The sequence below is a fragment of the Fulvia fulva genome, chromosome 4, assembly GCF_020509005.1.
Source record: "Fulvia fulva chromosome 4, complete sequence".
NCBI lineage: Eukaryota > Fungi > Ascomycota > Dothideomycetes > Mycosphaerellales > Mycosphaerellaceae > Fulvia > Fulvia fulva.
Genome location: NC_063015.1, coordinates 1,617,997 through 1,642,312, shown reverse-complemented (window position 1 = coordinate 1,642,312; position 24,316 = coordinate 1,617,997). Strand labels below are relative to the sequence as shown.

The 24,316-nt window shown below is 54.7% G+C and overlaps 8 protein-coding genes across 8 annotated transcripts; 4 read left to right on the top strand and 4 right to left on the bottom strand.

Moving 5' to 3' along the window:
* Window positions 1-749: 749 nt before the first annotated feature.
* Window positions 750-2,618, top strand: CLAFUR5_04363 (Glucose oxidase; the record flags this gene model as incomplete). The annotated part of the gene is made up of 1 exon (XM_047903511.1): window positions 750-2,618. One exon carries the CDS (start codon window positions 750-752, stop codon window positions 2,616-2,618), a length of 1,869 nt encoding a protein of 622 aa, XP_047760828.1.
* Window positions 2,619-3,171: 553 nt separating this feature from the next.
* On the bottom strand, window positions 3,172-4,611 carry CLAFUR5_04362 (Set1 complex component swd1; the record flags this gene model as incomplete). The annotated part of the gene is made up of 1 exon (XM_047903510.1): window positions 3,172-4,611. One exon carries the CDS (start codon window positions 4,609-4,611, stop codon window positions 3,172-3,174), a length of 1,440 nt encoding a protein of 479 aa, XP_047760829.1.
* A 1,006-nt stretch (window positions 4,612-5,617) lies between these two features.
* On the top strand, window positions 5,618-11,132 carry CLAFUR5_04361 (DNA-directed RNA polymerase II subunit RPB1; the record flags this gene model as incomplete). Its single annotated transcript, XM_047903509.1, has 4 exons — window positions 5,618-5,897; window positions 5,960-6,030; window positions 6,083-11,058; window positions 11,114-11,132. The coding sequence occupies 4 exons, from the start codon at window positions 5,618-5,620 to the stop codon at window positions 11,130-11,132; spliced, it is 5,346 nt and encodes a 1,781-aa protein (XP_047760830.1).
* Window positions 11,133-12,106: 974 nt separating this feature from the next.
* Window positions 12,107-12,997, top strand: CLAFUR5_04360 (tRNA(His) guanylyltransferase; the record flags this gene model as incomplete). The annotated part of the gene is made up of 1 exon (XM_047903508.1): window positions 12,107-12,997. The coding sequence occupies one exon, from the start codon at window positions 12,107-12,109 to the stop codon at window positions 12,995-12,997; it is 891 nt and encodes a 296-aa protein (XP_047760831.1).
* A 412-nt stretch (window positions 12,998-13,409) lies between these two features.
* CLAFUR5_20033 (uncharacterized protein) lies at window positions 13,410-13,610 on the bottom strand (the record flags this gene model as incomplete). The annotated part of the gene is made up of 1 exon (XM_059462889.1): window positions 13,410-13,610. One exon carries the CDS (start codon window positions 13,608-13,610, stop codon window positions 13,410-13,412), a length of 201 nt encoding a protein of 66 aa, XP_059318965.1.
* Window position 13,611: 1 nt separating this feature from the next.
* Window positions 13,612-15,423, bottom strand: CLAFUR5_04359 (uncharacterized protein; the record flags this gene model as incomplete). Its single annotated transcript, XM_047903507.1, has 2 exons — window positions 13,612-14,645; window positions 14,697-15,423. The coding sequence occupies 2 exons, from the start codon at window positions 15,421-15,423 to the stop codon at window positions 13,612-13,614; spliced, it is 1,761 nt and encodes a 586-aa protein (XP_047760063.1).
* Window positions 15,424-16,583: 1,160 nt separating this feature from the next.
* On the top strand, window positions 16,584-18,810 carry CLAFUR5_04358 (Chromatin-remodeling complexes subunit ngg1; the record flags this gene model as incomplete). Its single annotated transcript, XM_047903506.1, has 2 exons — window positions 16,584-17,220; window positions 17,450-18,810. 2 exons carry the CDS (start codon window positions 16,584-16,586, stop codon window positions 18,808-18,810), a joined length of 1,998 nt encoding a protein of 665 aa, XP_047760062.1.
* Window positions 18,811-20,795: 1,985 nt separating this feature from the next.
* Window positions 20,796-24,045, bottom strand: CLAFUR5_04357 (uncharacterized protein; the record flags this gene model as incomplete). Its single annotated transcript, XM_047903505.1, has 4 exons — window positions 20,796-22,652; window positions 22,757-23,211; window positions 23,265-23,757; window positions 23,845-24,045. 4 exons carry the CDS (start codon window positions 24,043-24,045, stop codon window positions 20,796-20,798), a joined length of 3,006 nt encoding a protein of 1,001 aa, XP_047760059.1.
* Between the last annotated feature and the right edge of the window lie 271 nt (window positions 24,046-24,316).

Here is a 24,316-nt window from a genome sequence, read left to right as displayed (position 1 = left end):
ATCAGATCTGTGCCCATCCGCAAACATGTGGAAGATGGCATCTCGCACTACCAACCACACGCGAATGGAGTACCACCGCGTGCTCACCGGCGCTCAGCCATTAAACTTCGTAAGTTGCACACAAAGGACCGAATCGGCCATCGTCGCCGAAACAATTCAGCTTGGCATCAACGTCCAAGAAAGCCCGACACTGGATGCACACAACAATCAGCACACGCAGATACGCACACCCATGACATCAAAGGTCAGACGTCTTTGAATAAAGTATGGCGTTGAGAGAATCTCGCCGAGAAGCGCCCACGATCTCTTGGCACAACTGCTTGACAAGACATTTAGCAGCTCAGCCTCATCACCTTAGTTGCGCTTGGCCAGCGCTGTCAACGACTTAGGATGCTGTCTTGCAAAGCATGCGCAGCCTACCTGAAGGCTCGAGAGGCTAAAAGCAATGCTGCCTGTCAAAGCATGGGAGCAGTAGCGCTATCGACTCCCAGCGGCCGCTGTCGAGACAGACATCATGGTCCATAGCCAAGACGAAAGTCGCCTCATGCTACGCCTTCGGGCTACGGACAACGAGCAAGTTCTTTGAAGCTGACTGACGTGGCGTATGCCCACCGCGTGCCAGGACGTTGTGTTTAGCAAGCTGGGAAGACAGTCCCAGCTGGATGGTAAAGCATATAAGGCAAAGCGGGCAGAACCATCGAGCAGCCCAATCCCAATCGTCATCAAACAATTCGACTTCGTCTTCCATGATGAAGTTCTCAATCACTACTGTGACTGCACTGGCAGCAAGTCTTACCCATGCACTTCCTTCAGGATACCAGTCTGCTATTCACAACGGCACAACTATGGGCATCACGAATTCATCATCTACAATCGCCAACCAGACCTTCGACTATGTCATTGCTGGAGGAGGACTGACAGGCTTGGTGGTTGCCAGTCGTCTTACTGAGGATCCCAAGGTCTCTGTGCTGGTGATCGAAGCCGGCCACGACAATCACGCCGACCCAAGGATCAACGATGTTCGGAACTATGGACAGTCCTTCTCGTCTGAACGACTTGACCATCAAATCTATTCTACTCCAATCGAATCACAAGACGGCAACGGCTTACAACTTGTAGCCGGAAAGACCCTTGGAGGGTCTGGCAGTATCAATGGAGCATCCTGGACGAAAGGAGCACGATCTCAGTACGATGTGCTTCCCCTGCTCACTGGTGACGACTCCTGGGGCTGGAACGAGTTCAACAAGTACATGTTGGTTACCGAAGACTTCCACGTGCCTACTGCAGTGCAAAGAGACACGAAGGGTGCTCATTACGACAGCTTGTACCACGGGTATGGCGGACCAATCGACGTCTCTTTTGCTGCGAACATGTTCGCTGGTACTCAGCTTCCAGCGGTCGAAGCTTCGCAGCGGGTTTGGGAGAATCTCACAAGAAATTCGGACGCTGCGTCTGGCGTAACCACAGGCGCTACAATAATCCCGAACATGCTACACTTCGACGAGTGGCAGAATCGTTCGAGCGCATTCACCCAATACGCGCAACATCAAGTCCAGCAAAGACAAAATTTCGTGATTCTCACCGGCCACCGCGTGACACAGATTGTCTGGAAGCAAGACGATGGCGAGCTCATTGCAGATGGGGTCCACTTTCAGGAGTCTGCAGAAAGCACAATCCACACCGTGAAAGCAAGACGCGAAGTCCTTTTGGCCGCTGGCTCCCTCCAGAGCCCTCAAATCCTCGAGCTCTCTGGCGTCGGCGATCCCGCCATCCTCCAGGCGGCTGGTATCACACCAAAGCTGAATCTCGCCGGTGTAGGAAAGCACATGCAAGAACAAACCAAAAACACCCTCACCTTCACCGCCCACCCGGAAACAGACCACAACGGCACCGGCCCTCCATCCGCTATCGCATTCCCGTCAGCACGCCAACTCCTCCGCTCCCGCGCTGAAGAGATGTACTCCACCACCACCGCAGGCCTTGCCGACTACGCCAACCAACTCCAATCGGAGGGCCTCGTCGCAGACGCTGACGCTACTCACACCATCCTCCAGACTCAACTCCAGAACCTCTTCGAGACAACCGACTCCGCCGCGGCGGAAGTCTTCTTCACCATTAATCCCACCACAGACCAAGTCGGAATCGACAACTGGAACCTCATCGTCCTGTCCCGTGGGACATGCCACATCAATTCAAGCGACCCATGGCAACACCCCACCGTCAACCCCTCCTATTTCCGCCATCCTCTGGACCTCACATTCCAAGTCGCCGTGAACCAACAGTCCCGCGAGGTCTTCGAGACGGAACCTCTCTCGAACTACGTCGTTGACGAAGTCACACCAGGAAAGAGCGTTGTCCCCGAGGGTGCAGGCGAGTCCGAGTGGGAGGAATGGGTCAAGGGCAGTTTTACGAGTGTGTGGCATTATGTGGCTACGTTGGCGATGATGAAGGAGGAGATGGGTGGTGTCGTGGATTCGCGGCTGAAGGTTTATGGGATTGGGAATGTGAGAGCTGTGGATGCGAGTGTGGTGCCGATTCAGCTGAGCGCGCATCTGAGTAGTAGTTTGTTTGGGCTGGCAGAGAAGGCGGCTGCTATGATTAAGGAGGATTGGGAGTAAGGGTAGGCTGTGTGAGGGATCGAGGGGGAACTAGTGAGATTTTTCGGCGTATTGGGAAGAATTATTGTTGTGTGCATTAGATACCATTGGTTGTGAGGTTTATCGAGTTCCGTAGCATTTTCGATATTGTTGCTCAGCATGACCTCTTCCCTGAGCCATCTCCCTCCTCATTCCTTGCTGGAAGGTCGCATGGCGAGAGTTCTGCTGCTTACGCGAGCCTTGATTGCATAATGCAACTTGTGCAAGTGAAGTCCGAGATATCGTGCGCGCTATGGTGCATCCCTGCAAGTCCCAGGTCTCTACAGGCATCTCTTGGCCGCTGGCTTGGCTACATGCCGTAGATCTGCTAGGCAGACAGTTGAGATCGTTGACCGGATATGGTCCGACTCGGTTCATACAACTTTCTGTGGGTGCTCGCTGTTGGTATCGCTATGGATACATACGAGTACTGTTGCGAAGTGCTTGCGTCTTGGTGGTGGACATTATGCGTGGCCCTGACGCGATCATCGTGGCTGGTCTTTTCATCAGGGGACTTTTCATCAAGGGACTATGCTCAATCACCACGCCGTCTCTTCATTCCAGCATGGCCATTCGTCTCAACCTCTCCGTGCGCAGCATCGTTGCCATCGACAAAGTCCAGGTCATCTGCCTGTGCTGTGCTCTTTCTCCTGAACTGTCCGGCGCCGATGGCTATCATCTCGTCCTCGCTGTCACTATCGTCCATATCCAGAAGCACCGGCATGCGGAATTCCTCATGGGCACCTTTGTTGATCTTGCCCTCGCGCTCCAGCTGTTCTTCGTCCACTGTTAGCACATCCACATCTTCGTCCTCTTGATCCAGCCTCCTCTTCTGCAGCTCTGCCGTATTGTGAATGTCGAACTCGTCTTCTTTCTCAATGTATTCGTGATTCTCTTCAACCTCTACGAAATCTGGCGCGAGCGCTGACCATCTTTGCGGCGTGTTTATTGACCAGAGATAGATCTTACCACTCTCCACGCCAGTCGCAGCCACGAACGGTCGTGTAGGATGCCACTCCACCGCGCCCAGCTCTTCCTTGGGTCCTTCGAGGATCTTGACAAGCGAGCCGTGACCGCGCTCCCAAATGTAGATGTCGTGGTTCATCAAGGTCGAGGCCATTACATAGTCGGCGTTGCTGCTGAAGGCAACGTGGTTCCATGACAGGCGATTGACTACATCCTGAAACTTGTGCTCCACCTCCAAACGAATGCTATCGGGTTGCAGCTTTGGGTCGGACAGGTCGGGAAGCTTGATTGTGCGAATAATGGTGTCAGAGGCATTGACAAGCAGATCTCGGCCGGAACTGCTGAGGCGAATGAGTAAGATGGGCTTGGAGCAAAGGCGATTGCTGTAAACCGTCTCTCGTGTGTGGGCATCGATGACGTTCAGCCATCCCTTGGTAGTGCCAGTAATGATGTGAGATCCAGTAGGAGCGAAAGCAGCAACAGTAGTGAAGTGCTTAGCGTCCGCCTTCTCGTTGCCTTCGATCTCGTGCGGTGCTCGCTTGGGTAAGTTTGGCAGAGCCATTTGCTTGATCTTCTCGTCATGCGTGAAGTCTGCAAGCACCGGCCTGTACTCGTACAGGGCAGCAACACACATCATCGCGTTTGCTGGGTGCAGCTCTGCGATATAAACGGGCGCGCCCAGATTGACGGTGCGCACTCTACTGCCATCTTTCAGATCCCACAGTATGACCTTCCAGTCTACACTGCTGCTTAGCAGATACCTCCCGCTCCTCTCCCACGACAGCGATTGTACCGTGCGGCCGGCAGTGTGGCCTTTGAGTTTGCGCGCAACGCCGTTGGTCTCGAGGTCGAAGATGGCGATGGTGCCCTTCGCAGTGCCCGACGCCAGGAGGTCGCCGCGGTGGGAAAAGCGGATGCATACTGCCTGGCCGGAAGAGCGCAGGCGGGCTGTGAGCGTCTCGGGGATGTCTTGGGCGAGCAGCACGGGATCTGACAGCGGCAGGTTCATGGTGCGGTGGTGAAGGGCGTGGTAAGGGAGGTAGGGGAGTGTTGCCTGCAGTGAGTCATGAGTGAGGCGCAATCAGCAGCAGAGCACATGCGTCTATGTATGCGACACGGCAGTCGTGAAGGTGACTGCGAGCGACGGGTGCGGTGTTTGGAAGAGACAGTGAATAGGGCAGCTTGTGCAGCTTGTGCAGCTTGTGCAGTTTGTGAAGGGAGGGCGCGTTTCTTCGACTTCCTCGCGCAGGGCAACGTCTACACTCCGCTTGCGACACTTCTTCCTGTCAACAAGCACCAGCACAGTGACCGCGACCGCGACCGTGTCACGACTTGCGCAGAGACATTCTTCCGACCGCATCGCAGACCGCGCACACAGCAGAAGGACGAGACAATCGGCCGTGGTTGATTCTGGACTGCCCTGCGTGCCAAAAACACTTTAGCCGAGAAAGCTACGCGCGGGCCCAGCCGCAGCCGCATCGATCTTTCGTGATCGCCAAAGCCGGCCTCCGCTGCCAGGCAGAACATCACCACGACACCCACCCTCACCATCCGCCACCCCATCCAATATCGCCGCGCACCCCGCGATATTGCGACTACCACACGCGTAGAATACGGGACTCCCACTGTCACCACTTTTCAGTCGCCGGCGGGCCTGCGATTGACCCACGAGCCACTCGGGCGCACGCGAGACGACCGACAGCGACATTCTTACCAGCGCACTGCGCGCATCATCCCGACCGCGGGCCATCACACAGTCGACGAGATAGCAATCATAGAGGTCGCCGAGGAGTGTTTGAAGGCGCCAGGCGCGGCAGCGGCCTTCACTAAGGTCGCCTGCTGTTGATAGGGGACGTGGCGGACAGCGAGTTTCGCTCCAGGAAGTGAAGCGACGCGCCAACACAAAGCGCATCTTTGTCAAAGAATCCGACTTTCCGCACCAAAGCAGTGGTTCAGAGCACGTCGGACACGACACCGGGAACTTGTCACCCAAACAACCACGTTGAACCGCCATCATGTCTGGCTTCCTCAAGTCGTTGGCGCCGCTCAAAACGGTGCAGGAGATCCAGTTTGGACTCTTCTCACCGGAAGAGATCAAGAACATGAGTGTGTGCCATATTGAGTACCCGGAGACTATGGACGAGTCGAGAACCCGGCCGCGGGAGAAGGGCCTGAACGATCCAAAACTCGGCACCATTGACCGCACCGCCAGATGCGGTACATGTGGTGAGGAGCAGCTGGAGTGTCCTGGTCACTTTGGCCACATCGAGCTGGCTGTTCCGGTCTTCCACGTCGGTAAGCAGTGCTTTCGAAGCCTGACACCAGTTCATTACATATGCTGATCATCACGTGACTAGGCTTCATCACCAAGATCAAGAAGATCCTCGAGTCTGTGTGCCACAACTGCGGGAAGCTCTTGGAAGATGAAGTAAGTTCTTTCCGTTGTTTCGCACAAGGTGAGTCTCCTCTTTTCTGTTCAGTGCTTACACGAATGTCTGCAGCGCAACCCTGCGTTCGTACTGGCCAGTAGGCTTCGCGACCCAAAGCGACGTTTCGAGCAAATTACGAAGTTGTGCAAAAACAAATCAGACTGTCAAGCCGACACTGAGCCCGACAAAGACGAGCAAAACTTCGGCGAGGACCCCAAGAAGCCGAAGCAACCGGGGCACGGGGGATGCGGCAACATCCAGCCGACGATTCGCAAGGAACAGCTCAAGCTCATTGGCACTTGGAAGATGGCGAAGAACGAAGAGACTGGTGACGATGGCGGTGTCGAGAAGCGTCCCATTACACCACAGATGGCCCTGAACATTTTCCGGAACATCTCCGAGGAGGACCTGGCACGACTCGGACTGAACGTGGACTATGCCCGTCCAGAGTGGATGGTACTGACCGTGCTGCCTGTGCCACCACCAGCAGTTCGGCCTAGTATCTCGGTCGACGGCACGAGCCAAGGCATGCGATCTGAAGACGACTTGACATACAAGCTGTCCGACATCATCCGTGCCAACTCAAACGTTCGACGATGTGAGCAGGAGGGCTCGCCGCAGCACATCCACGAAGAGTTCTACTCATTGCTGCAGTATCATGTTGCTACCTATATGGACAACGATATTGCTGGCTTGCCACGAGCGCAACAAAAGACTGGTCGTCCACTCAAGGCTATCCGAGCACGATTAAAGTCCAAGGAAGGTCGTCTTCGCGGTAATCTGATGGGCAAGCGTGTCGACTTCTCAGCACGTACTGTCATCACTGGTGACCCCAACCTGGATCTCGACCAAGTCGGTGTCCCAAGATCGATTGCTCGCGTTCTCACTTTCCCGGAGCGGGTCACTGTCTACAACATCCACAAGCTGCAGGGCCTAGTTCGAAACGGACCACTCGAGCATCCAGGTGCCAAGTTTATCATTCGCGAGGATGGCTCACGTATCGATCTTCGGTACCACAAGCGCGCAGGCGAGATCAGCTTGCAGCTTGGTTGGATCGTTGAGCGACACGTGGTCGATAACGACTACATCATCTTCAACCGTCAGCCATCGCTGCACAAGGAGTCTATGATGGGTCACAGAGTCAAGGTCATGCCCTACTCGACCTTCCGTCTCAACCTGTCGGTCACGTCGCCCTACAACGCCGATTTCGACGGTGACGAGATGAACTTGCACGTTCCTCAAAGTCACGAGACACGAGCTGAGGTCGCTAACCTCTGTGCTGTACCGCACAACATCGTCTCGCCACAGAAGAACGGTCCTCTCATGGGTATCGTCCAGGACACTATGGCGGGTATTTACATGATGACTCGGCGTGACGTGTTCCTCGACTACGAGCAAGTCATGAACATTCTACTTTGGGTGCCTGGCTGGGACGGTGTTGTTCCCCCACCAGCAATCATCAAGCCACTTCCGCGCTGGACGGGTAAGCAGATAGCATCGCTTACCCTCCCAGCCGGCTTGAACATTCTTCGTCTGAAGAAAGATCACATGCCGCTGACAGAAGAGAAAGACGACGGTCTGGTGATTCAGAACGGCGAGATCATCTGGGGTCGCATGGTCAAGGGCATCGTTGGTGCCTCTGGTGGTGGTGTCGTCCATTGCATCTTCAACGACAGAGGTCCTGATGCGGCTGTTGAGTTCTTCAATGCCGCTCAGCGGGTTGTCTGCTACTGGCTGTTGCATAATGGTTTCAGTGTCGGTATCGGTGACACGATTCCCGACGAGTTTATGGTCGGCAAGATTGAGGAAGAGATCGCGGAACGGAAGGCAGAGGTCGATGTTCTGGAGTCAGAGGTCCAAGGTAATGAATTGGAACCTGCTCCAGGTATGACCATCAGAGAGACCTTCGAGTCGAAAACCAAAGCTGCACTCGACAACGCTCGAAACAAGTCTGGTGACGTTGCTTACAAGCACATGAGGGCTTGCAACAACGTCGGAATCATGGTCAAGTCTGGGTCCAAGGGCTCAACTACGAATGTCTCGCAGATGACGGCGGCCGTTGGCCAGCAGTCGCTTGAAGGCAAGCGTCTTCCTTTCGGCTTCAAGTACCGAGTGCTGCCGCATTTCCCCAAAGACGACTACTCGCCGGCATCCAGAGGATTCGTGGAGAACTCGTATCTGCGTGGCCTAACGCCGCAAGAGTTCTTCTTCCACGCGATGGGTGGTCGTGAAGGTCTTATTGACACTGCTGTCAAGACTGCAGAGACTGGTTACATCCAGCGTCGTCTAGTGAAGGCTCTGGAAGAGGTCATGATCAAGTACGACAGCACGGTTCGCAACTCTCTGGGCGATATCCTCCAGTTCACTTACGGCGAGGACGGTCTCGATGCCATGTTCATTGAAGAGCAGCCACTGTCGATCATTGCTGCATCGCACGAGCAATTCGACAAGAAGTACAAGCTTGATCTCATCAACCCAACCAGCAAGGACCAGAGCCTTTCCCCCAACATGCTGGAGATGGCCAACGAGCTGCGCGGTGACGTTGAGGTGCAAAAGCTGTTCGACGCTGAGTACGAAGCCATCGCCAACGACCGAGACAAGATTCGCAAGAGTGTTGATGATGACAAGGAGCAGAGGTATCTTCCCCTCAACCTCAGCCGCATGATCATGAACGCGAAGGACAAATTCAAGATCAACGACAACAGCAAGAGCGATCTCGACCCACGTGAGACTATCCCGAAGGTCGCGGCGTTGCTCAAGCGTCTGCAGGTCATTCGTGGAGAAGACGCACTGTCCATTGAGGCTGATCTCAACGCGACTTTGCTGTGCAAAGCTTTGTTCCGATCTCGTCTGGCCTTCAAGCGTGTCGTCAACGAGGATCATCTGAGCAAGCTAGCCCTGGACAACATTCTTGGAGATATCGAGAATCGCTTCTTGCGAGCACTCGTCAGTCCCGGCGAGATGGTTGGTGTCTTGGCCGCGCAATCGATCGGAGAGCCAGCTACCCAGATGACGCTAAACACATTCCATTTGGCTGGTGTGACTGCAAAGACTACCACCAAGGGTGTGCCTCGTCTCAAGGAAATCTTGAATGTGGCTGAAAATATCAAGACACCCAACATGAAGGTCTTCCAGTTGCCGGAGTCCATTCCATCGAAGGACGATGCGAAGGACCTTCGGTCCAAGGTCGAATTCACCAGTCTGAGAGGTGTCACCGACGAGACAGAGATCTACTATGATCCAGATGTGCAAAGCACTGTTATCGAGGCCGACAAGGACATGGTTGAGGCCCATTTCATCATGCCAGATGACGACGAGAGCCCTGACATGCAGGGCAAATGGCTACTGCGCATTACACTTGGACGTGCACAATTGCTTGACAAGGGCTTGAGCGTCACCAACGTGGCCAACAGAATCAAAGAGATGTTTGGTCGCGACATTGCCGTCATCTTCTCAGATGACAACGCTGACGACCAAATCATTCGGGTGCGCATGAATACTGGAGGGTCCAGCAAGGACGATGAAGAGACCGAAGAAGAGGAAGACACCCTCAAGCGTCTCGAAGGCCACATGCTCGATACGGTCGTGCTTCGTGGTGTTCCAGGCGTCCGTCGTGCTTTCGTGTCCATGGAGACACGCCTGTACGAAGCTCCAGATGGCGCACTCAAATACTCTTCCGGAGAAAGCAATTGCCAGGAGTGGCTCCTTGACACCGACGGCGTGAATTTGAAGGACATCCTGGCTGTTGAAGGCGTCGACCCAACGAGGACGACTTGCAACCACTTCCAGTCGATCATGAAGGTGTTCGGCATTGAAGCTGTCCGCGCGTCTCTGATGCGAGAGATGAAGGACGTGCTGACCAACGATGGTTCTTACGTCAACCACCGACACATGGCCATTCTTTGCGATGTCATGTGCGCAAGGGGTGAGCTAATGGCTGTGACTCGTCACGGTATCAACAGATCCGACACTGGTGCACTCATGCGTTGTTCCTTCGAGGAGACTGTCGAGATCTTGTTTGATGCTGCATCATCTGGAGAGCTTGACGACTGTCGAGGTGTTTCTGAGAACATCATTCTTGGACAGTTGGCGCCTAGCGGTACCGGCGAGTTCGACATGCTCCTCGACACTGAGATGTTGAAGACCGTCAGTGCGACACAACGTCCGGTCCAGCACATGGGCATGGGCGGTGCTGGCTCACCGATGGCAGAGGGTGCGATGACCCCGTACGACGTCGGCTCGCCGATGTCAGAGAGTGGTTTCGCTGGCCCAGATTATGGCGCCAGCTTTTCGCCAATCATCAATCCTGGTCAAGACGAAGGTGGCGGCCTTACTGCCTACGGCGGAGGCTTCAACGGCGGCATGAGTCCTTACAGTGGCGGCATGAGCCCAGGCTATGCTCCGACCAGTCCATTCAGCGGCATGAGCCCGACGTCGCCAGCTTATGGATACTCGCCGACTTCACCAAGCTTTGGCAACTACTCGCCAACATCGCCAGCGATGGGCATCACCAGTCCAGCTTATGCACCGACGTCTCCAACATACTCGCCTGCGAGCCCGGCTTATACGCCAACGTCTCCAACTTACTCACCAACATCGCCTGCATACAGCGGCGGAGGTCGTGGCAGTAAGGTGTCTCCGACATCGCCCTCGTACAGCCCGACGTCGCCTTCATACTCGCCGACGTCTCCCTCGTATTCTCCTACATCGCCAAACTACAGCCCAACCTCACCGGCGCACGCTCCAGGCAGTGCAACATCCCCCAGGTACTCGCCAACGTCACCGCAGTACAGTCCGACGTCGCCGCAATACAGTCCAACTTCGCCCGCGTACTCTCCCACAAGCCCTGCGTATCGCGCGAATGGTGTCGGTAGCAGCAACTCACCGACATCGCCAAGCTACAGTCCACGGTCACCAGTCTACAGTCCTACGAGTCCAGCTCAGGACGCCGACTCGCCAAACTCGCCCGACAAGTACAGCCCAACGAGTCCGCAACACAGCCCTACGAGTCCGGCATATTCGCCAGCGTAAGTTTCTGTTCGTTGCAAAGCATCCACGAAGCAATCACTGACAATCGCACAGCTCCCCAAAGGAGGAGTAATACATTCATCGATTGCATGACTACAGACCTCGATTTCGCAATGCTTTTTCATTCCACATCGAACATGGAAGCAACGGTCCACGGTCATTGAGCGAGCTCGGCGTACTCTTCACTGAGCCCACGTTTGTGCCTTCTGCTCTGACGAACGAGATCACGGCTTCTGATTCTTTTATCACTGTAACAACTATACTCCAGCGTTCACGGCACAGCATTGGGACGGCGTTCTTTATACAAGTCTTCTTTGGACATAGAGCAAGACAAAAATCACTCGTAAGCAAAAAGACCTTCGATTTTCGAGGGCTGGATGGTGTTTGGGGGAAGCATTCGAGATGACGCGAAGGCAGAGGAAAGGAAATGCCTGCCACGTGTCGCGGACACGAAGAGAAGTGAGAAGGGAGGCGAAAATCGAGTTCCTGCTGCCTCTTAGAATGATCACCTGATGTTTCAGAGGCTTTCTGCATGTCTTTGCGGCAGTTCTTTGGAACCGCGATGCGATGCGCTGCTTTGAGATCGGTGTGGTGGACGCTTGGGCTAATGTCAAGCCGGCGGATGATACCTTGGGAGGCTGATCTGACATTGGAGCTTTGAGACTGTGTTTTGAAGCGAGCAAGCGCCTATACCAAGAATGTGTGCGCATGGCAGCATGTGATGAGAGTGGTTGAAGATGAAAGATAATATGAAAATGCGAAGGCGCCCGAGTGGGCTGCTCTATTGCCAATTCCCTGTGCCTTGACTATTCCATGACGATCCATGAATGTGACGCTGCACTTGAACTACACCTTCCACTATTGAGAGCATGTCGTGATATCAAGCAGCTCGTAAAGTCATGCCCACATGAGTTAGAAAAGCTCGCAAATTCTTGGTTCGAGAATTTCAACTCCATCATCACCCACCCACGTGCCACCACAAACATCACCTTTCCATCTCCGACCCAAAAAGAGCACGCCCAACAGCAGGCACTCACCTCATCATCAATGGCCAACACCGAATTCGGCTACGTCCGCAACTTCGAACTCGCCGACAACATCGCCCCATCAAACTGGATCGTCGTCCGCATCGACGGCCGTGGCTTCTCCAAACTCTGCAAAAATTACCACTTCACCAAACCCAACGACCGCCGCGCCTTGGAATTGATGAACGCCGCTGCCGTCGAAGTCGTCAAGTCTTTCGTCGATATTGTCCTGGCGTATGGACAGTCGGACGAGTATAGTTTTGTGTTCCACGAGAATACGACGTTGTTCGAGCGTCGGAGGGAGAAGTTGGCAACGAGTGTTAGTACCATGTTCACGGCGGAGTATTGCATGCTCTGGCCGAACTTCATGGTGCGTGAAGAGGGTGATTCGCGGTTTGTGGAGAAGGGGAGGGTGATTGGATTGGAGCGACCGTGGCCGACGTTCGATGGGAGGTGTGTAGCGTACCCCAAGAAGAGGATCCTGCGGGATTATTTGAAGTGGCGACAAGCAGACTGCCACATTAACAATCTCTACAACACGACTTTCTGGAATGTGGTGCAGAATGGGCCCATGAGCGGGACGGACGCGGAGCTGGAATTGAAGGGAACGCTGGCGAAGGATAAGAATGAGATTTTGTGGAGTCGATTTGGGGTGAATTATAATGCGGAGCCGGAGATTTATAAGAAGGGGAGTGTGGTGTATCGGGATTATGGGGAATGTGAGGCGACAGGGGGAAATGGTGGATGGGGAGGGAACAAAGAAGCGACGGAGGGAAGTAGGAGTCAGATGGAGAGGGAGAAGAAGAGGAAGCAGAAGGCAAGGATTGTTGTGGAGCATGTTGATATTATACAGGATACGTTTTGGGAGAAGAGGCCTTGGATTCTGGCAACGAAGAAGGGGGAAGAGGAGTGAGGGAAATGGCCCGCGAAGCTGAACGAACATTCACAGGCAGCTATTTGCGTCCGGACGTGAGATCTTGCCGCGACAGGGTCCGATCCAGAGGCAGGCCACGAGGTTGCTATCAGCGCATGGACGACTTCCAAAATAGGCGCTGCGAGACAAGCCGTAGCCAAAGGCGAGCAGACTGGCTGCTGGCAACGCGGGTCAGACGAAAGTATCGATGTGGCAAGGGTGACGGAAGAGACACTGGCAACGACGAGGCAATTCGGGACTTGAAGGTCACGGCACTGAAGACAAGAGCCGATGGCACTGAGTGCTTCGATAATTATGTATTCTCGCGCCCCGCCACGCAATGCACGCTGCAATCGCATCCATCATTCATGATCATAATCCCCCAACGCCGCGTTCTGTACCCTGAATCATCTCAAACACCTCTGAAGCCTCCCATATACACATCCCATGCGATCCATACACCACTACACTCCGATGACTGCTCCCAGGGTATCTCAGAAGGAATGAAATTGGCCGAACCTGCACTCCACCTGTCCAGCTCATGCGTCCCACGGATGCACGTATATACAACAAATATCAACATAGAGCTCTTCGTCAAAATCGTAGCAGACATGCTATCGTCTGAAGCCAGGGAAGAGACCTCGTACGGCTTTCCGCCATGCAGGCGTTCGCTGATTGTCAACTTCGTCCGGATCTTCAGGGGCACGAGGACCGAGCATGTTTTCGGCTCTTCGCCTGGCCCATTCGCGTCGACCTGGCGTCGCAGGTGGCTGGACTGGCGGTGATGCTGTAGGCTGAACCCCAGGTTCGGAAGGCTGGAGGGCAGACGACATCTCAGTGGTCGATGGCGCTGTGGTCGATTCCATTTGTCGCATCTGCTGGCTGTTATTGACCGGGGCGCTGCTCATTCTTCTGCCGGGCAAGCCGACAGAACTTCGGATGCGTCCACCAAGAGTCATTGGTGCCGAAGAACGATGGTCGCTGTGACCGATCTCTGCCGCATCGGCGTCGGCTGGCATCCGTTCACGAATGGTCCTAACTATTCTTTCCCGTCGGACCATAGCGTTGGTGATAGTCTTCGGACAGTAACCCTTAGGTAATGCCGTCTTCTTGCACATGGGGCATAGACTGCTGCTATCTCGCAAGAAAGTGTCCACACACTCGGGATGGAAGATGTGATGGCATGGCAGTTCGCGAACTGTGGATCCTTCGGTACCGGAGCTGAGCGGCACGAAGTCGTCCAGACAGATAGCACAGGTAGGTTGTGATAGTGGCGTAGGTCGGTAACTAGTCGATCTCACGGCAGGAGCAGGCCTGGCCAGGTTTGTATCCGAAGCTGGTTGGCTTAAGGCATCCGCCTTTTCTTCTGCGATCGTGGATGCTCGTTGCGAGGACTTGGATATTATCGCCGCGGTGCCATAGGTGTATAGCGGCATCTCGTCAAGTAGCTCCTGTGAAACAGTCAGGCGTTTGATGCCCAGTGCTTCCAGATCGACCTCGCCGCTGGCCACGCGTCTTCGCAAGGCCTGTCTACGACGTCGCTGGAGCCAATGCATGGACAGCGAAGTAAGGCCAATGATTGCCATCAATATTCCAAGGACCACTAGCAAGAATACCCAAAGGCTGGGAAGAGCACCTCCACCGTTGCCTGCTGCATGTTAGAAACTGTTATACGACGAAGTGTATCGTGTAGACACACCTGTGTTGATGCGCGTGAACAGCCTGACGTAGTCGTTGTTGTAGTAGATCTCAGTCAACTCATGACCATTAGGCACATCGGTCATGTTGCCGCTGTACAAGGCGCTCTGGTCCATGAACAGAGCTCCGTCTTGCCCCGGTATAGCATATACTGGAAAGCCATTCGAGGACTTCCATCTGCCGTTGTCACCAAGATCCCACACAGGATCGTTCGTGTCTGGCGGTATCTGTGTAGTGTTCCCAGGAATGAAGAACAAGAAGCTGCGAGCTGGATCTTGACGAGCAGCCTCCATATACTTCATGGAGCATGCCGGCGTGACCCATGGTGCGATTGCGATCAGATCGTAGTCGGTGCTTGGGAGGTTCGCTTGACGTGTTACGTTTTGCGGTACGTAGGGTGCGGTTGCGTTTATGCAGGGGTCGTTCTCCTCCAGATCGGGTACGTAGAGCAGGCCAGTCACATCGTTGGTGCTGCTCGCAGCATTGGAGGATAGGGTCCGAATGACGAAGGATGTAACGTGGTTGAAGGATAGAGTGCTGTTCACCTGAGTAGCAGGGTCACTCGGACTGTTGTTGTTATGCCACTCTGGGTTATTAATCACAAGTGTGATGACCTGGAGCGACTGGGCACCTGTGAGATGCTCGTCAACACGATGCACTGACGAAATGCTGACTGGTAGCGGAGGCTCCTGACGATGATGGCCAGCGGGTGGTGTGAAGGGGGCCATGTCGAGCCATCAGGCATGAAAGCGAAAGTGGTGCATGGAGAGTACGTACTCATTGCGGCAACACAAAGGCCGTGGCCCGTGAGTTCACCGATTCAGTGGGACAATGGAGGCCAAGTCAACAATGCGACTGTTCCCACGCGAGCCTCACGCTCATACTGCGGGCTGCTGGAATGAGACAGTCGGGACGTCGCAACGTCGGCGCGCTATCGACGACACTATCGGGGGCAAAGGCAGAGGAGGAAGAGCAGTGACGTGGTGGGAGATCGCAAAGGGTGATGGCTGAGTCCTGACAGTGTGGCGCGCGGATCGAAACAATGCGCCACCGACAAACGCAGTCCAAGAGGGGATGATAGATGGTACTGGATGATTGAGGTGGCAGGCTCCAGCCTCCAGGTCGAAAAGCTTGGCCATGATTGAGCCGCCGCTAGCGGGGAATCCCAGTTCATCGCCACAAGCTTCGCCGCACCCCAGCAATCGCCGCACCCCAGTGACTTTTTATCATCAACACCACCAATATTGCTCATATCAACTTGATTCTTTTCCCAATGTGTTCGCAGCTATCTGTTTCCACATTCTGCATACTCATATTGCGTAAAAACACGTTGTGTTGCCGAGAGGTTGGTGTTGACGCTTCGGCATGGGATTTTGGTGAGAGCCCCACCAAAGCTTCATGCGCCCGTGTCGAGATTCACGCGTTTCTTGCTTTCTCACCACCTCACCACATACAACAACACACCATGGAGCCCACTATAGTGCCCACAGGCTCTCAAATTCTGTATTCGCGATGCTATTCTGAGCAATTTGAGCTACATATCGTGTATTTTGAGCGTGTGTGGCAATTGATACAAGCCAGCAACACCATGTGTCGGAACGCGAGAATCCGAGCTGGGGTGCGGCGATTGCTGGGGTGCGGCGAAGCTTGTGGCCAGTTCATCGTGGTCGTTTCGTGCATGTGGCATTCACCATGCCCGTCAGTGCGGAATCCTTCTACACATCCAGTGAATGGTACACGTCGGCCGGCGCGTCGTTGTCTGTTGTGTAAAGCTTTCTGGTCGCACTGCAGGCGGTCGCTACACTTTCCCCCGCACGCACGCACATGCACGCCAGCCGATTCGCGTGGCAGCGTAACCCAAGCACGACGATTGTTGGCTCGCATCAGCATGGCGCCTACCGCTTCGAAGAAAGGCGGAGGACACAAGTCAGCCGGCAAGGCTGATCGCAGGTCGACCTCCCGGCACTCCACACCAGTCTCTGCTCTGACCGAAACAACACCCTCCACTCCTCTTACGGCCACTCCTTCTACAGCTGTCGGCGCCAGTACCACCATGGCAAAGGAGACCCCATACTTGAAGACGCCGACTGCCGCTTTGGTCTCCTCCGAGCCAAGCATAGAGACATGGATCGAGAAGAGCGATGCTTCCGTGGCCAAACCAGGCGACCCCCCGCTGGCTCGAGAATTGCGCGTCATCCACGACAAAAGCCGAGATATCGTCGCCAAGTACATGACGCGCCGAGGCGAGATATGCGATCGGAGCATGAGGCAGCTGGTGCAGCGGCGGAAGGAGCGGATGCAGATAGAAAGAGAACAGGAGGCAGAGCGAGTAGAGAAGGAGCGAGCAAAGATAAAGCGCGAGCAGGATGAGAAGCGAGTTGAGAAGAAGACACCGAGCAAGAAGCGCAACCACGACGATATGGACATTGACGAGGAAGAGGCTGAGCGGAAGGAGAAGCGGGAGGCCTTACCAGATGTGGGCGCACATGGCGTAGCGAGGCAGGACGGTGTGGGTGTGCATCAAGGTATGTCGGAGGGGTGTCACTGCCGCTTCTACTATCTGCGGTGGCGAGCAGGAGCTATGCGCATAGCTGTCTTGACTGCGGTCCGTGTCAACAGAAACATCACTATCGACAGTGAGCGGTTGTTTGGCGCGGCCCAGTTAACTGGCGCATAGCTACAATATCATGCCACAGCTAAGGAGAAAAAGACGCAAAGGTGTGTACTTCGCTAACCAACAGGACTCCGTTCTAGGCCAACAAGCTCCCCCTTCACCTCCTGTACAACCCGGCACAGTCGTACCAGAACTCATGGACACTGCAGACTCACATTCAGAATCAGGCGAGTCGCGTGCAGAGCAGCCGGCTGCCGCACCACTCTACGAGCGCATATTCGGCAAAGACCCAACGAAAGGCAACGATCCGGTCATCTACGACATACGAGAACTGAACGACGAAATGACGGTTGAGGAGAAGCAAGCGATTCTGAACGTGAAGGTCTGGCCAGAGAGCGACCTCCGAGAATTGACAGCAGGCGACCCTCCAGATGCAGACTTCAGCAATGCGAAGCCTGCAAATCAGGTCAACTTCTCGACATTCCAGACTTACATCGAGCCGTACATACGAGCCTACTCCGAGGAAGACGTGGCAGTGTTGAAAGAACGAGGGGATAGGATCACACCTTACATTCTTCCGCCACGAGGCAACAAGGGCTATCGAGAACTTTGGGCAGCCGAGGATGGCACGACAGGTATCGAGCCACCTCAAAAGCATGTCAACAATCCGAATGAGGCGAGAGGTAGCATGGAAGACATGGAGGATGATATTGCTGATCAGGACACCGTGAGCATGGGTCCCTTGATGAGCCGCCTTATGTCCGTCATTCGCCCGAACCCCAATCCTGCCAGGAAGGAGAAAGACAATGAGGAGGATGCGAACGGCGACACGTCCATGGTCAACGGCGATGTCGAGGCTGAAGCACCGGCACCTACTGCTGGAGCAGAAGAATTCAAACCAGTCTCGTGCCTCCCTGCAGATGCGCCCAGACCTGCAAATTTGGTATCACAAGATTACGAGACATTCGAGATGCGTGCGTTACAGGAGCTGAGGTATATCGGACTTCTGCCTCCAGGTGAAGTACCAAACTACGACAGCCATGAAGACGACGAGGTATCAGCTCGTCTTCGCACTTTGCAGCACGAACTCCGTCGCGTCAGCCGCATCAACAACATCCGTAAGGCACGGGCTCTAGAGCTGACTGAGGAGCGCATGGCGATGCAAGAATACTCGAACATTGCGGATGACCTCGACAACCAGGTTAACGCGGCTTACCTCAAACGTAACAGGTCTCTGGCCAAGCCGAACCAGAAGAAGGGTGGTCAAGCGCGCCCGGGACAGAAAGGGGTTGCGTCAGGCGTTGCTGGGAGAGGTGTCAGTGATGGTGTGAGGGCGCTGATGCAGAAGCGTCGTGATTGGAACGAGATGGTTGGTCCTGTAGTGCACTGGGGCCGGTCTGCGATTCCTGGCGACGATGAGTCCATCTTCGACGATGTGACGCTTAAGAGGCTAGAGAAGCTGGAACGCGAGGCAGAGACCGCTGAAGCTGATGGTGAATAGAGCTTCGCTCAGGTATATGATGGGAATGAATGATGAATTCGTAGCTACTCCTTGCTGTCGAGCCAGCCGCCACACTGTGCTTTCGTGCTCCAGGCTCGGCGCTCGGTCATTTCCAGCACTGAGCGAAGGAACGAAGCGGCTAAAGCTAGAGTCTGCAGAATGCAATGCCAGCACTTGAAGCTTGTTTCTCCCAGCATAGCAGAGCCCGAAGGCGCTCGCATTCTTGGCGAAGGAAGGATTCGCTTTTAACCTCAAGCTGCCCGCTCTACAGAACCGCCACTTAGGTCAAACTCCAGTCAAACGGTGTAGTATAACCATCTCCCACTTCACCCCCGCAACAACGCCTCAACCCATCAAACCCCAGCAGTACTTGCACCACCGGGAAATCTAAGTATACCGGAATATCTCGTTCTCCCAAAATTGATACAAATCCCTATAGCTGTCGCTATATAGAAAACAAGTTGCCCGAATTCGCTTTGATGTTTCGTTTCGAGAAAGAATCGGCGTTGGAGGGAAAAATTCTTCCTGTCGGCGGAGTATTATACCAGCATGGAGTCAAGTGGTGGGGCATTGACTGCCCATGTTGGCGAGCATTCGTGCTGATCATTCGCAGCGCTGCTGAGCCTACGACGGAGCCCAAGTGACTTCCTGTAATTAAAAGCCAACGCGAGGCTCTCGACAAGACTCGCAAGGATGGCGTATCGTTGCGTATCATGATCTTGAGGTTCCGGTAAGTCTTCCAACCTCCAGAGATTGTGAGGCCCGTCCCAAAAGTACTGCATTTCCAACATTAATGCATTCGGGTAATCCGCACTAAGAAACTCGCTCATTCGGTGAATGGATGCTCCTGGGGTGTCGTATTTGCCGGAGTGCTGTCAGACCATCCCATCGCCTCTCGATAAGCTCGCTGTCTACCTGAAAATCTCCAGGTGTTGGCAAAGGTCTTGGTAAAGCAATGTGGGAGCCTAGGCCTAGAACAAGTCTGATGATCATCGCAGCAGGATGTCGTGCTGCGCCGAAGAGCAAGGTCAGCCCTTGAAAAGGGTTTCCATGATGCAGAATCTCGCGTGACAGGCTAGGTACATGTAGCATGCGTTGCTTCGAATACAGACAGAACTGGGAGTACTCATACTCTGAAGACCGGCACGTGAGGTTGCTGGCTTTGCAAAAAGAGCGCTAGACTACACTATATCCAGTCGTTGGCGTCGAAGTCGAAGTCCCTCCATGTGCGATCGTCGGAGCAGAACACAGTGCCCCTTCCCTAGCGCGATGGCCACTCATCTTGCGGCCTCGTGCCGCCGCCGTCAATGATGAAAGCCCAGCGCTGTTGCGATCCACTCCAAGCCCAATACTCGCGTCGCTGTGGTTGCTGAACCAAGAACGGATTCAGCTGGCAGAAACGCTGCCACAAATGCTGGACATTGAGTATAGTCTCCGGCGAGACTGGCGGCTCTCTTTCAGTACACCCCCCTCCCAGACCTCCACATCTGCTTCACACACCCAACTCACCAACGGCGCGGCGCAGGAGCCATGATGATGAGAATGTAGAATCCAGTCCGGACGGGGTGGAGTTGTACAAGGCGGTGGGGTTCCATGAGTATTCGATGTTTAAGGGGGTGCATGAGGCGGAAGAGGGGATCAATTGGATCAGCGATGCGAGGAGGGATGGGATGGTGGGAGGGAAGGGGTCGTGAGAGGGGTGGGAGCGCTTCGATGCTACGCTGGGGTTGCTGAAAGGGGGAACAGGTTGGAGGACGAGAGCGTGGCGTGGTCGATAATGTCTCATGGAGGCAGTGGCGCGTGTGGAGCGATGACGGAGCCTCAGTCACAGAGACATGGAGAGCTGAATCGAAGTACGTTGAACGTCGCGAAGACTTGCTTATTTTGAAGATTCTACTAACGTGCTTTTAGCTCATGATTGAACATTGGTGCGGCCGCTGGCCGTCTTATCTGATCCTTGGGAAGCCGATAAGTCAGGCCAGCATCTAGTAGCGACGCTCCTGGTAGCCTCCTCCGCTATAGCCATCGCCAGAGCCGCCCTGCTCACCATAGCCACTGCTTCCACCAAATCCACCTGGCATGTTGTCATCACGTCGTTGATACTCGTCTTCGTCGTTACGTCGTCCACCACCATACTCTTGCTGGCCTCCACCATACTCTTGACGTCCGCCACCATACTCCTGCTGACCTCCACCATACCCTTGACTCCCGTCGTACTCCTGACGCCCCCCACCACGGCCGGATGAGCCGTACTCTTGACGTCCATCACCGTAGGAGCTTGACGACTCGAAGCGAGACTCCGAGCTGTGCTCTTGGCGACTGTAGCTGGACTGCGAGCTGTACTCATCACGGCGCTCCGATTGGTAGCCACCACTCTGTCGCTTATATCCTCCACTCTGGCGCTTGTGCTCGTTGGAGTCACGTCGCTCGCGGCTGCGGCTCTTGCTCTTGCGGCGCTCACGGCTTCCACTGTTGCGTCGGCCATAGCCGCCACGTCTCTCCTCTTCCTCACGCTCCTTCTTGCGGCGCTTTTCTTCCTTCTTGCGTTGCTTCTTCTGTTTCTTTTCATAGTCGTCGTCATCGTTGCTGTCGTCGTCATCGTCGTCGTCAGAGTCGTCCTTCTTCTTGCGTCCGGAATACGCCTCAGATCCTCCATACTGCCTGCCTGAGCTAGTGACACGCTGCTCCGTCACTTCACCTTCGTAACGACCACCAGGATGCTCGTAGCGACGCTCGGTCCGCTCTTGGTAGCCACCATCATGTGTCGGTCGTACTTCATGCGTCTGCTGATAGCCATAGTCAGTGCTGCATTGGCGACCGTCCTGCTCGTAACGCTGGTAAGTCTCTTGGTAGCCTCCCGAGGAGAATTGCGTTTGGGACATCTGAGCTTGACCATAGCGTTCCTCCTGACCGTAGCCGCCAGGGCGATGGCCAGTCTCGGTGATGCGGGTATTGTACGACCCGTCTTGCTCGTACTCATCGTGCTTGTAAGTCTTCTTCTCGCTCTTGTCACCACCAAAGGCACCGCCGAGGAGACCGGCACCGACAGCGCCTGCAACGCCTCCGACGATAGAGCCAAGAGCACCTCCACCAACGGCATCGCCGACAGTGTCACTGATCTTGCTCTGGACTTGCTTGCCTTGTCTGCCGCCGGAGCTGCTGCCACCACCAAGAGCTTGATTTAGGCCACCCAATGCACCGCCCATAGCACCCGAGCTGTTGCCATGACCTGAGTTAGGCAGACCCAGTGGCTTGCAAGATCCGTGACCACCGTCGTGCACACCAGGCTTGTGGTTGCGACCTTGTTCAACACCACTGCGGGACAGCTTGTTGCGAAGGTCATCTCGCTCTCGCTCGCTCATCTCACCCCACCACTTCTCAACAACTCCAAACATCTGTAGCCGGCCGTCGCTAGCTCCGTCGTTGCCATACTCGCGTAGAGCTGGATGATGGAATACACCGGCGATGATACGATCGTTGGTACGACGAATGTCGACATCGTCGTTGTCCCAAGCTTGGACGATTTGTGGCACCACCCACTTCAGGACTTGGCTCGCAATCTTTCCAGCAGGCTCGTTGAGCACGTTGGAGAAGTGATCTTTTGACAACATTGAATGGGTGGGGTCGCTCGAGCGATCATCGCGGAAGACGATCAGCTGCTTCTCCACGCTTGACTGAATGATCTCGGATGATCCCGTGCGAAGCTCGTTCTTCACCTGGTTGATGATCGGAACGACGAATGGTGCTAGCAGGGAGAACACGAACAGGCTGACCTGGTTCTGAATCTCTTCGATAAGGTCTGGCAGAACGGGGATCTTGTCAATGGCTTCCGAGATGCTTTTCTGTACAAACAAAAGAGTTAGCCAATGTCGTCTTGTTTCAACAGCTAGTGCTGAAACACGAGACGTAGCAGGCAGATCCTAAAGATTCGATGCCTTCAACTTACCATAAGGTTGTCGTGAAACTCCATGATGGGATAGATCTGTTTCGAGATCTCCTCCATCTGCTGCGTGAACTCTTCTGGATCCTTTGGCGAGATGTGCATGTTCTCCATTTGCGCTGCCTGAGCATTCGCTTGCAACTGATCTGCCTTGTTCTTGTGGTCGTCGTCTCCGAGAATGCCCGATGGCAGCTTGTCGAGCAAGTCTTTGAGCATACTGGTGTCCGCGTTCTGGGACTGCTGAATTGTGCCTTCAAGCTCTTGCAGTTCCGACTGTGTGGCCTTGTCCGAGAATTCACCCATGACGGAATGAAGGAAGTCAACGCCGCCGAAAGTGCCGGTGACGATAGGGTAGACTGGCTGCCGGGCACCTTGCAGGCGGACTTGTGTGTCGCGACCGACATGAGGGAAGACGTTGCGTTCACCAAGCTCAATCAGGGCAAGCTCAGTGTAGTTAGAGTCTAAGATGTCCGTCAGTAGATGTTCAATGCCGAAGGATTGAGGTCTCAAATACGGGCAGAATAATCTTCCAAGCAGTGACAGCCAGTGCCCAGCAGACGAAGAGCCTCGTAGAAGTCGCGAGTGTCGCGAGACTCCTTGTAGCGCCGTCCGAGCTCGATAGAGCGTCTGAACAAGCCGCGAATCATGCCAGCAGAAGTGGTGATACCCTGCTGCTCAGAGGCAATGTAGTGCTTCAGGCCGGTCTGTTCGTCAATGCCCAGCTCGCGTCGTTCGTCGACCGGACCACGCAGTCTGCGGTCGTATTGTCTCGCGTCGAGGTTGTCCGCATAGTCGCGGGGATTGTCGATGTGCTCTTCTGGCCTGTAAACTCCCAAGCGCTCCTTGGTGACCTCGAACTCGCCGGTTCCATAGCCAAAGGACATGAAACCGAGTATCCAGAGCAAGAGACGGATGGCCTCAGCACTAACATACTTGACAGTTCCGACATCGACTGCCTGGCTGTAGTCTCGCAACCAGTTGCCAAAGTAAACTCGCTTCACATCGAGCTGCCAAACAGAAAGGTGTCAGCAATACTCGAGGTGTGCGAGGCCTTGTCTCACAGACATAATGCCTCTACGCTGCAGCGTGCTTACCTTGCTGAACTTCTCCCCGCCCATTGCACGTGCAGTGAGCAGAGTGAGGAGGGTGTCTTCGATATCGCCATGACGCCAATTCTGACCTTCAATCTTGCTGGTCGATCCAATGTTTCCAGCTCCGAATGCGTGGGTGGGACGAGCGTAGAGGACGAGGCAGAGGGCGAGGATCGGCAGCCAGCTGCCGTACTTGATTGCCATGTTGGCGGTGTGGTATGGGTCTCGTGCTTAGCAGTGTGTGTCGTGTCTTGTGGCTTTGGGGGAAAGTGTTTGTTTACGAGAAGATGCCCCGCCTCGTCTTGTTTCCGAGTCCATTGCCAAGCTCGCGTTTGTCGCCCTGTCGAATCGCTGCTCGTGCTTGCCTGCAAGCTGAAACACGTGGAGGGGCATTTCTTTCGTCATCGCCAAGGACATCTCTCCTTCCCGCATTCACTTCAGCCATCACTTAGGCGGCCGTCGATATATGTAGTTC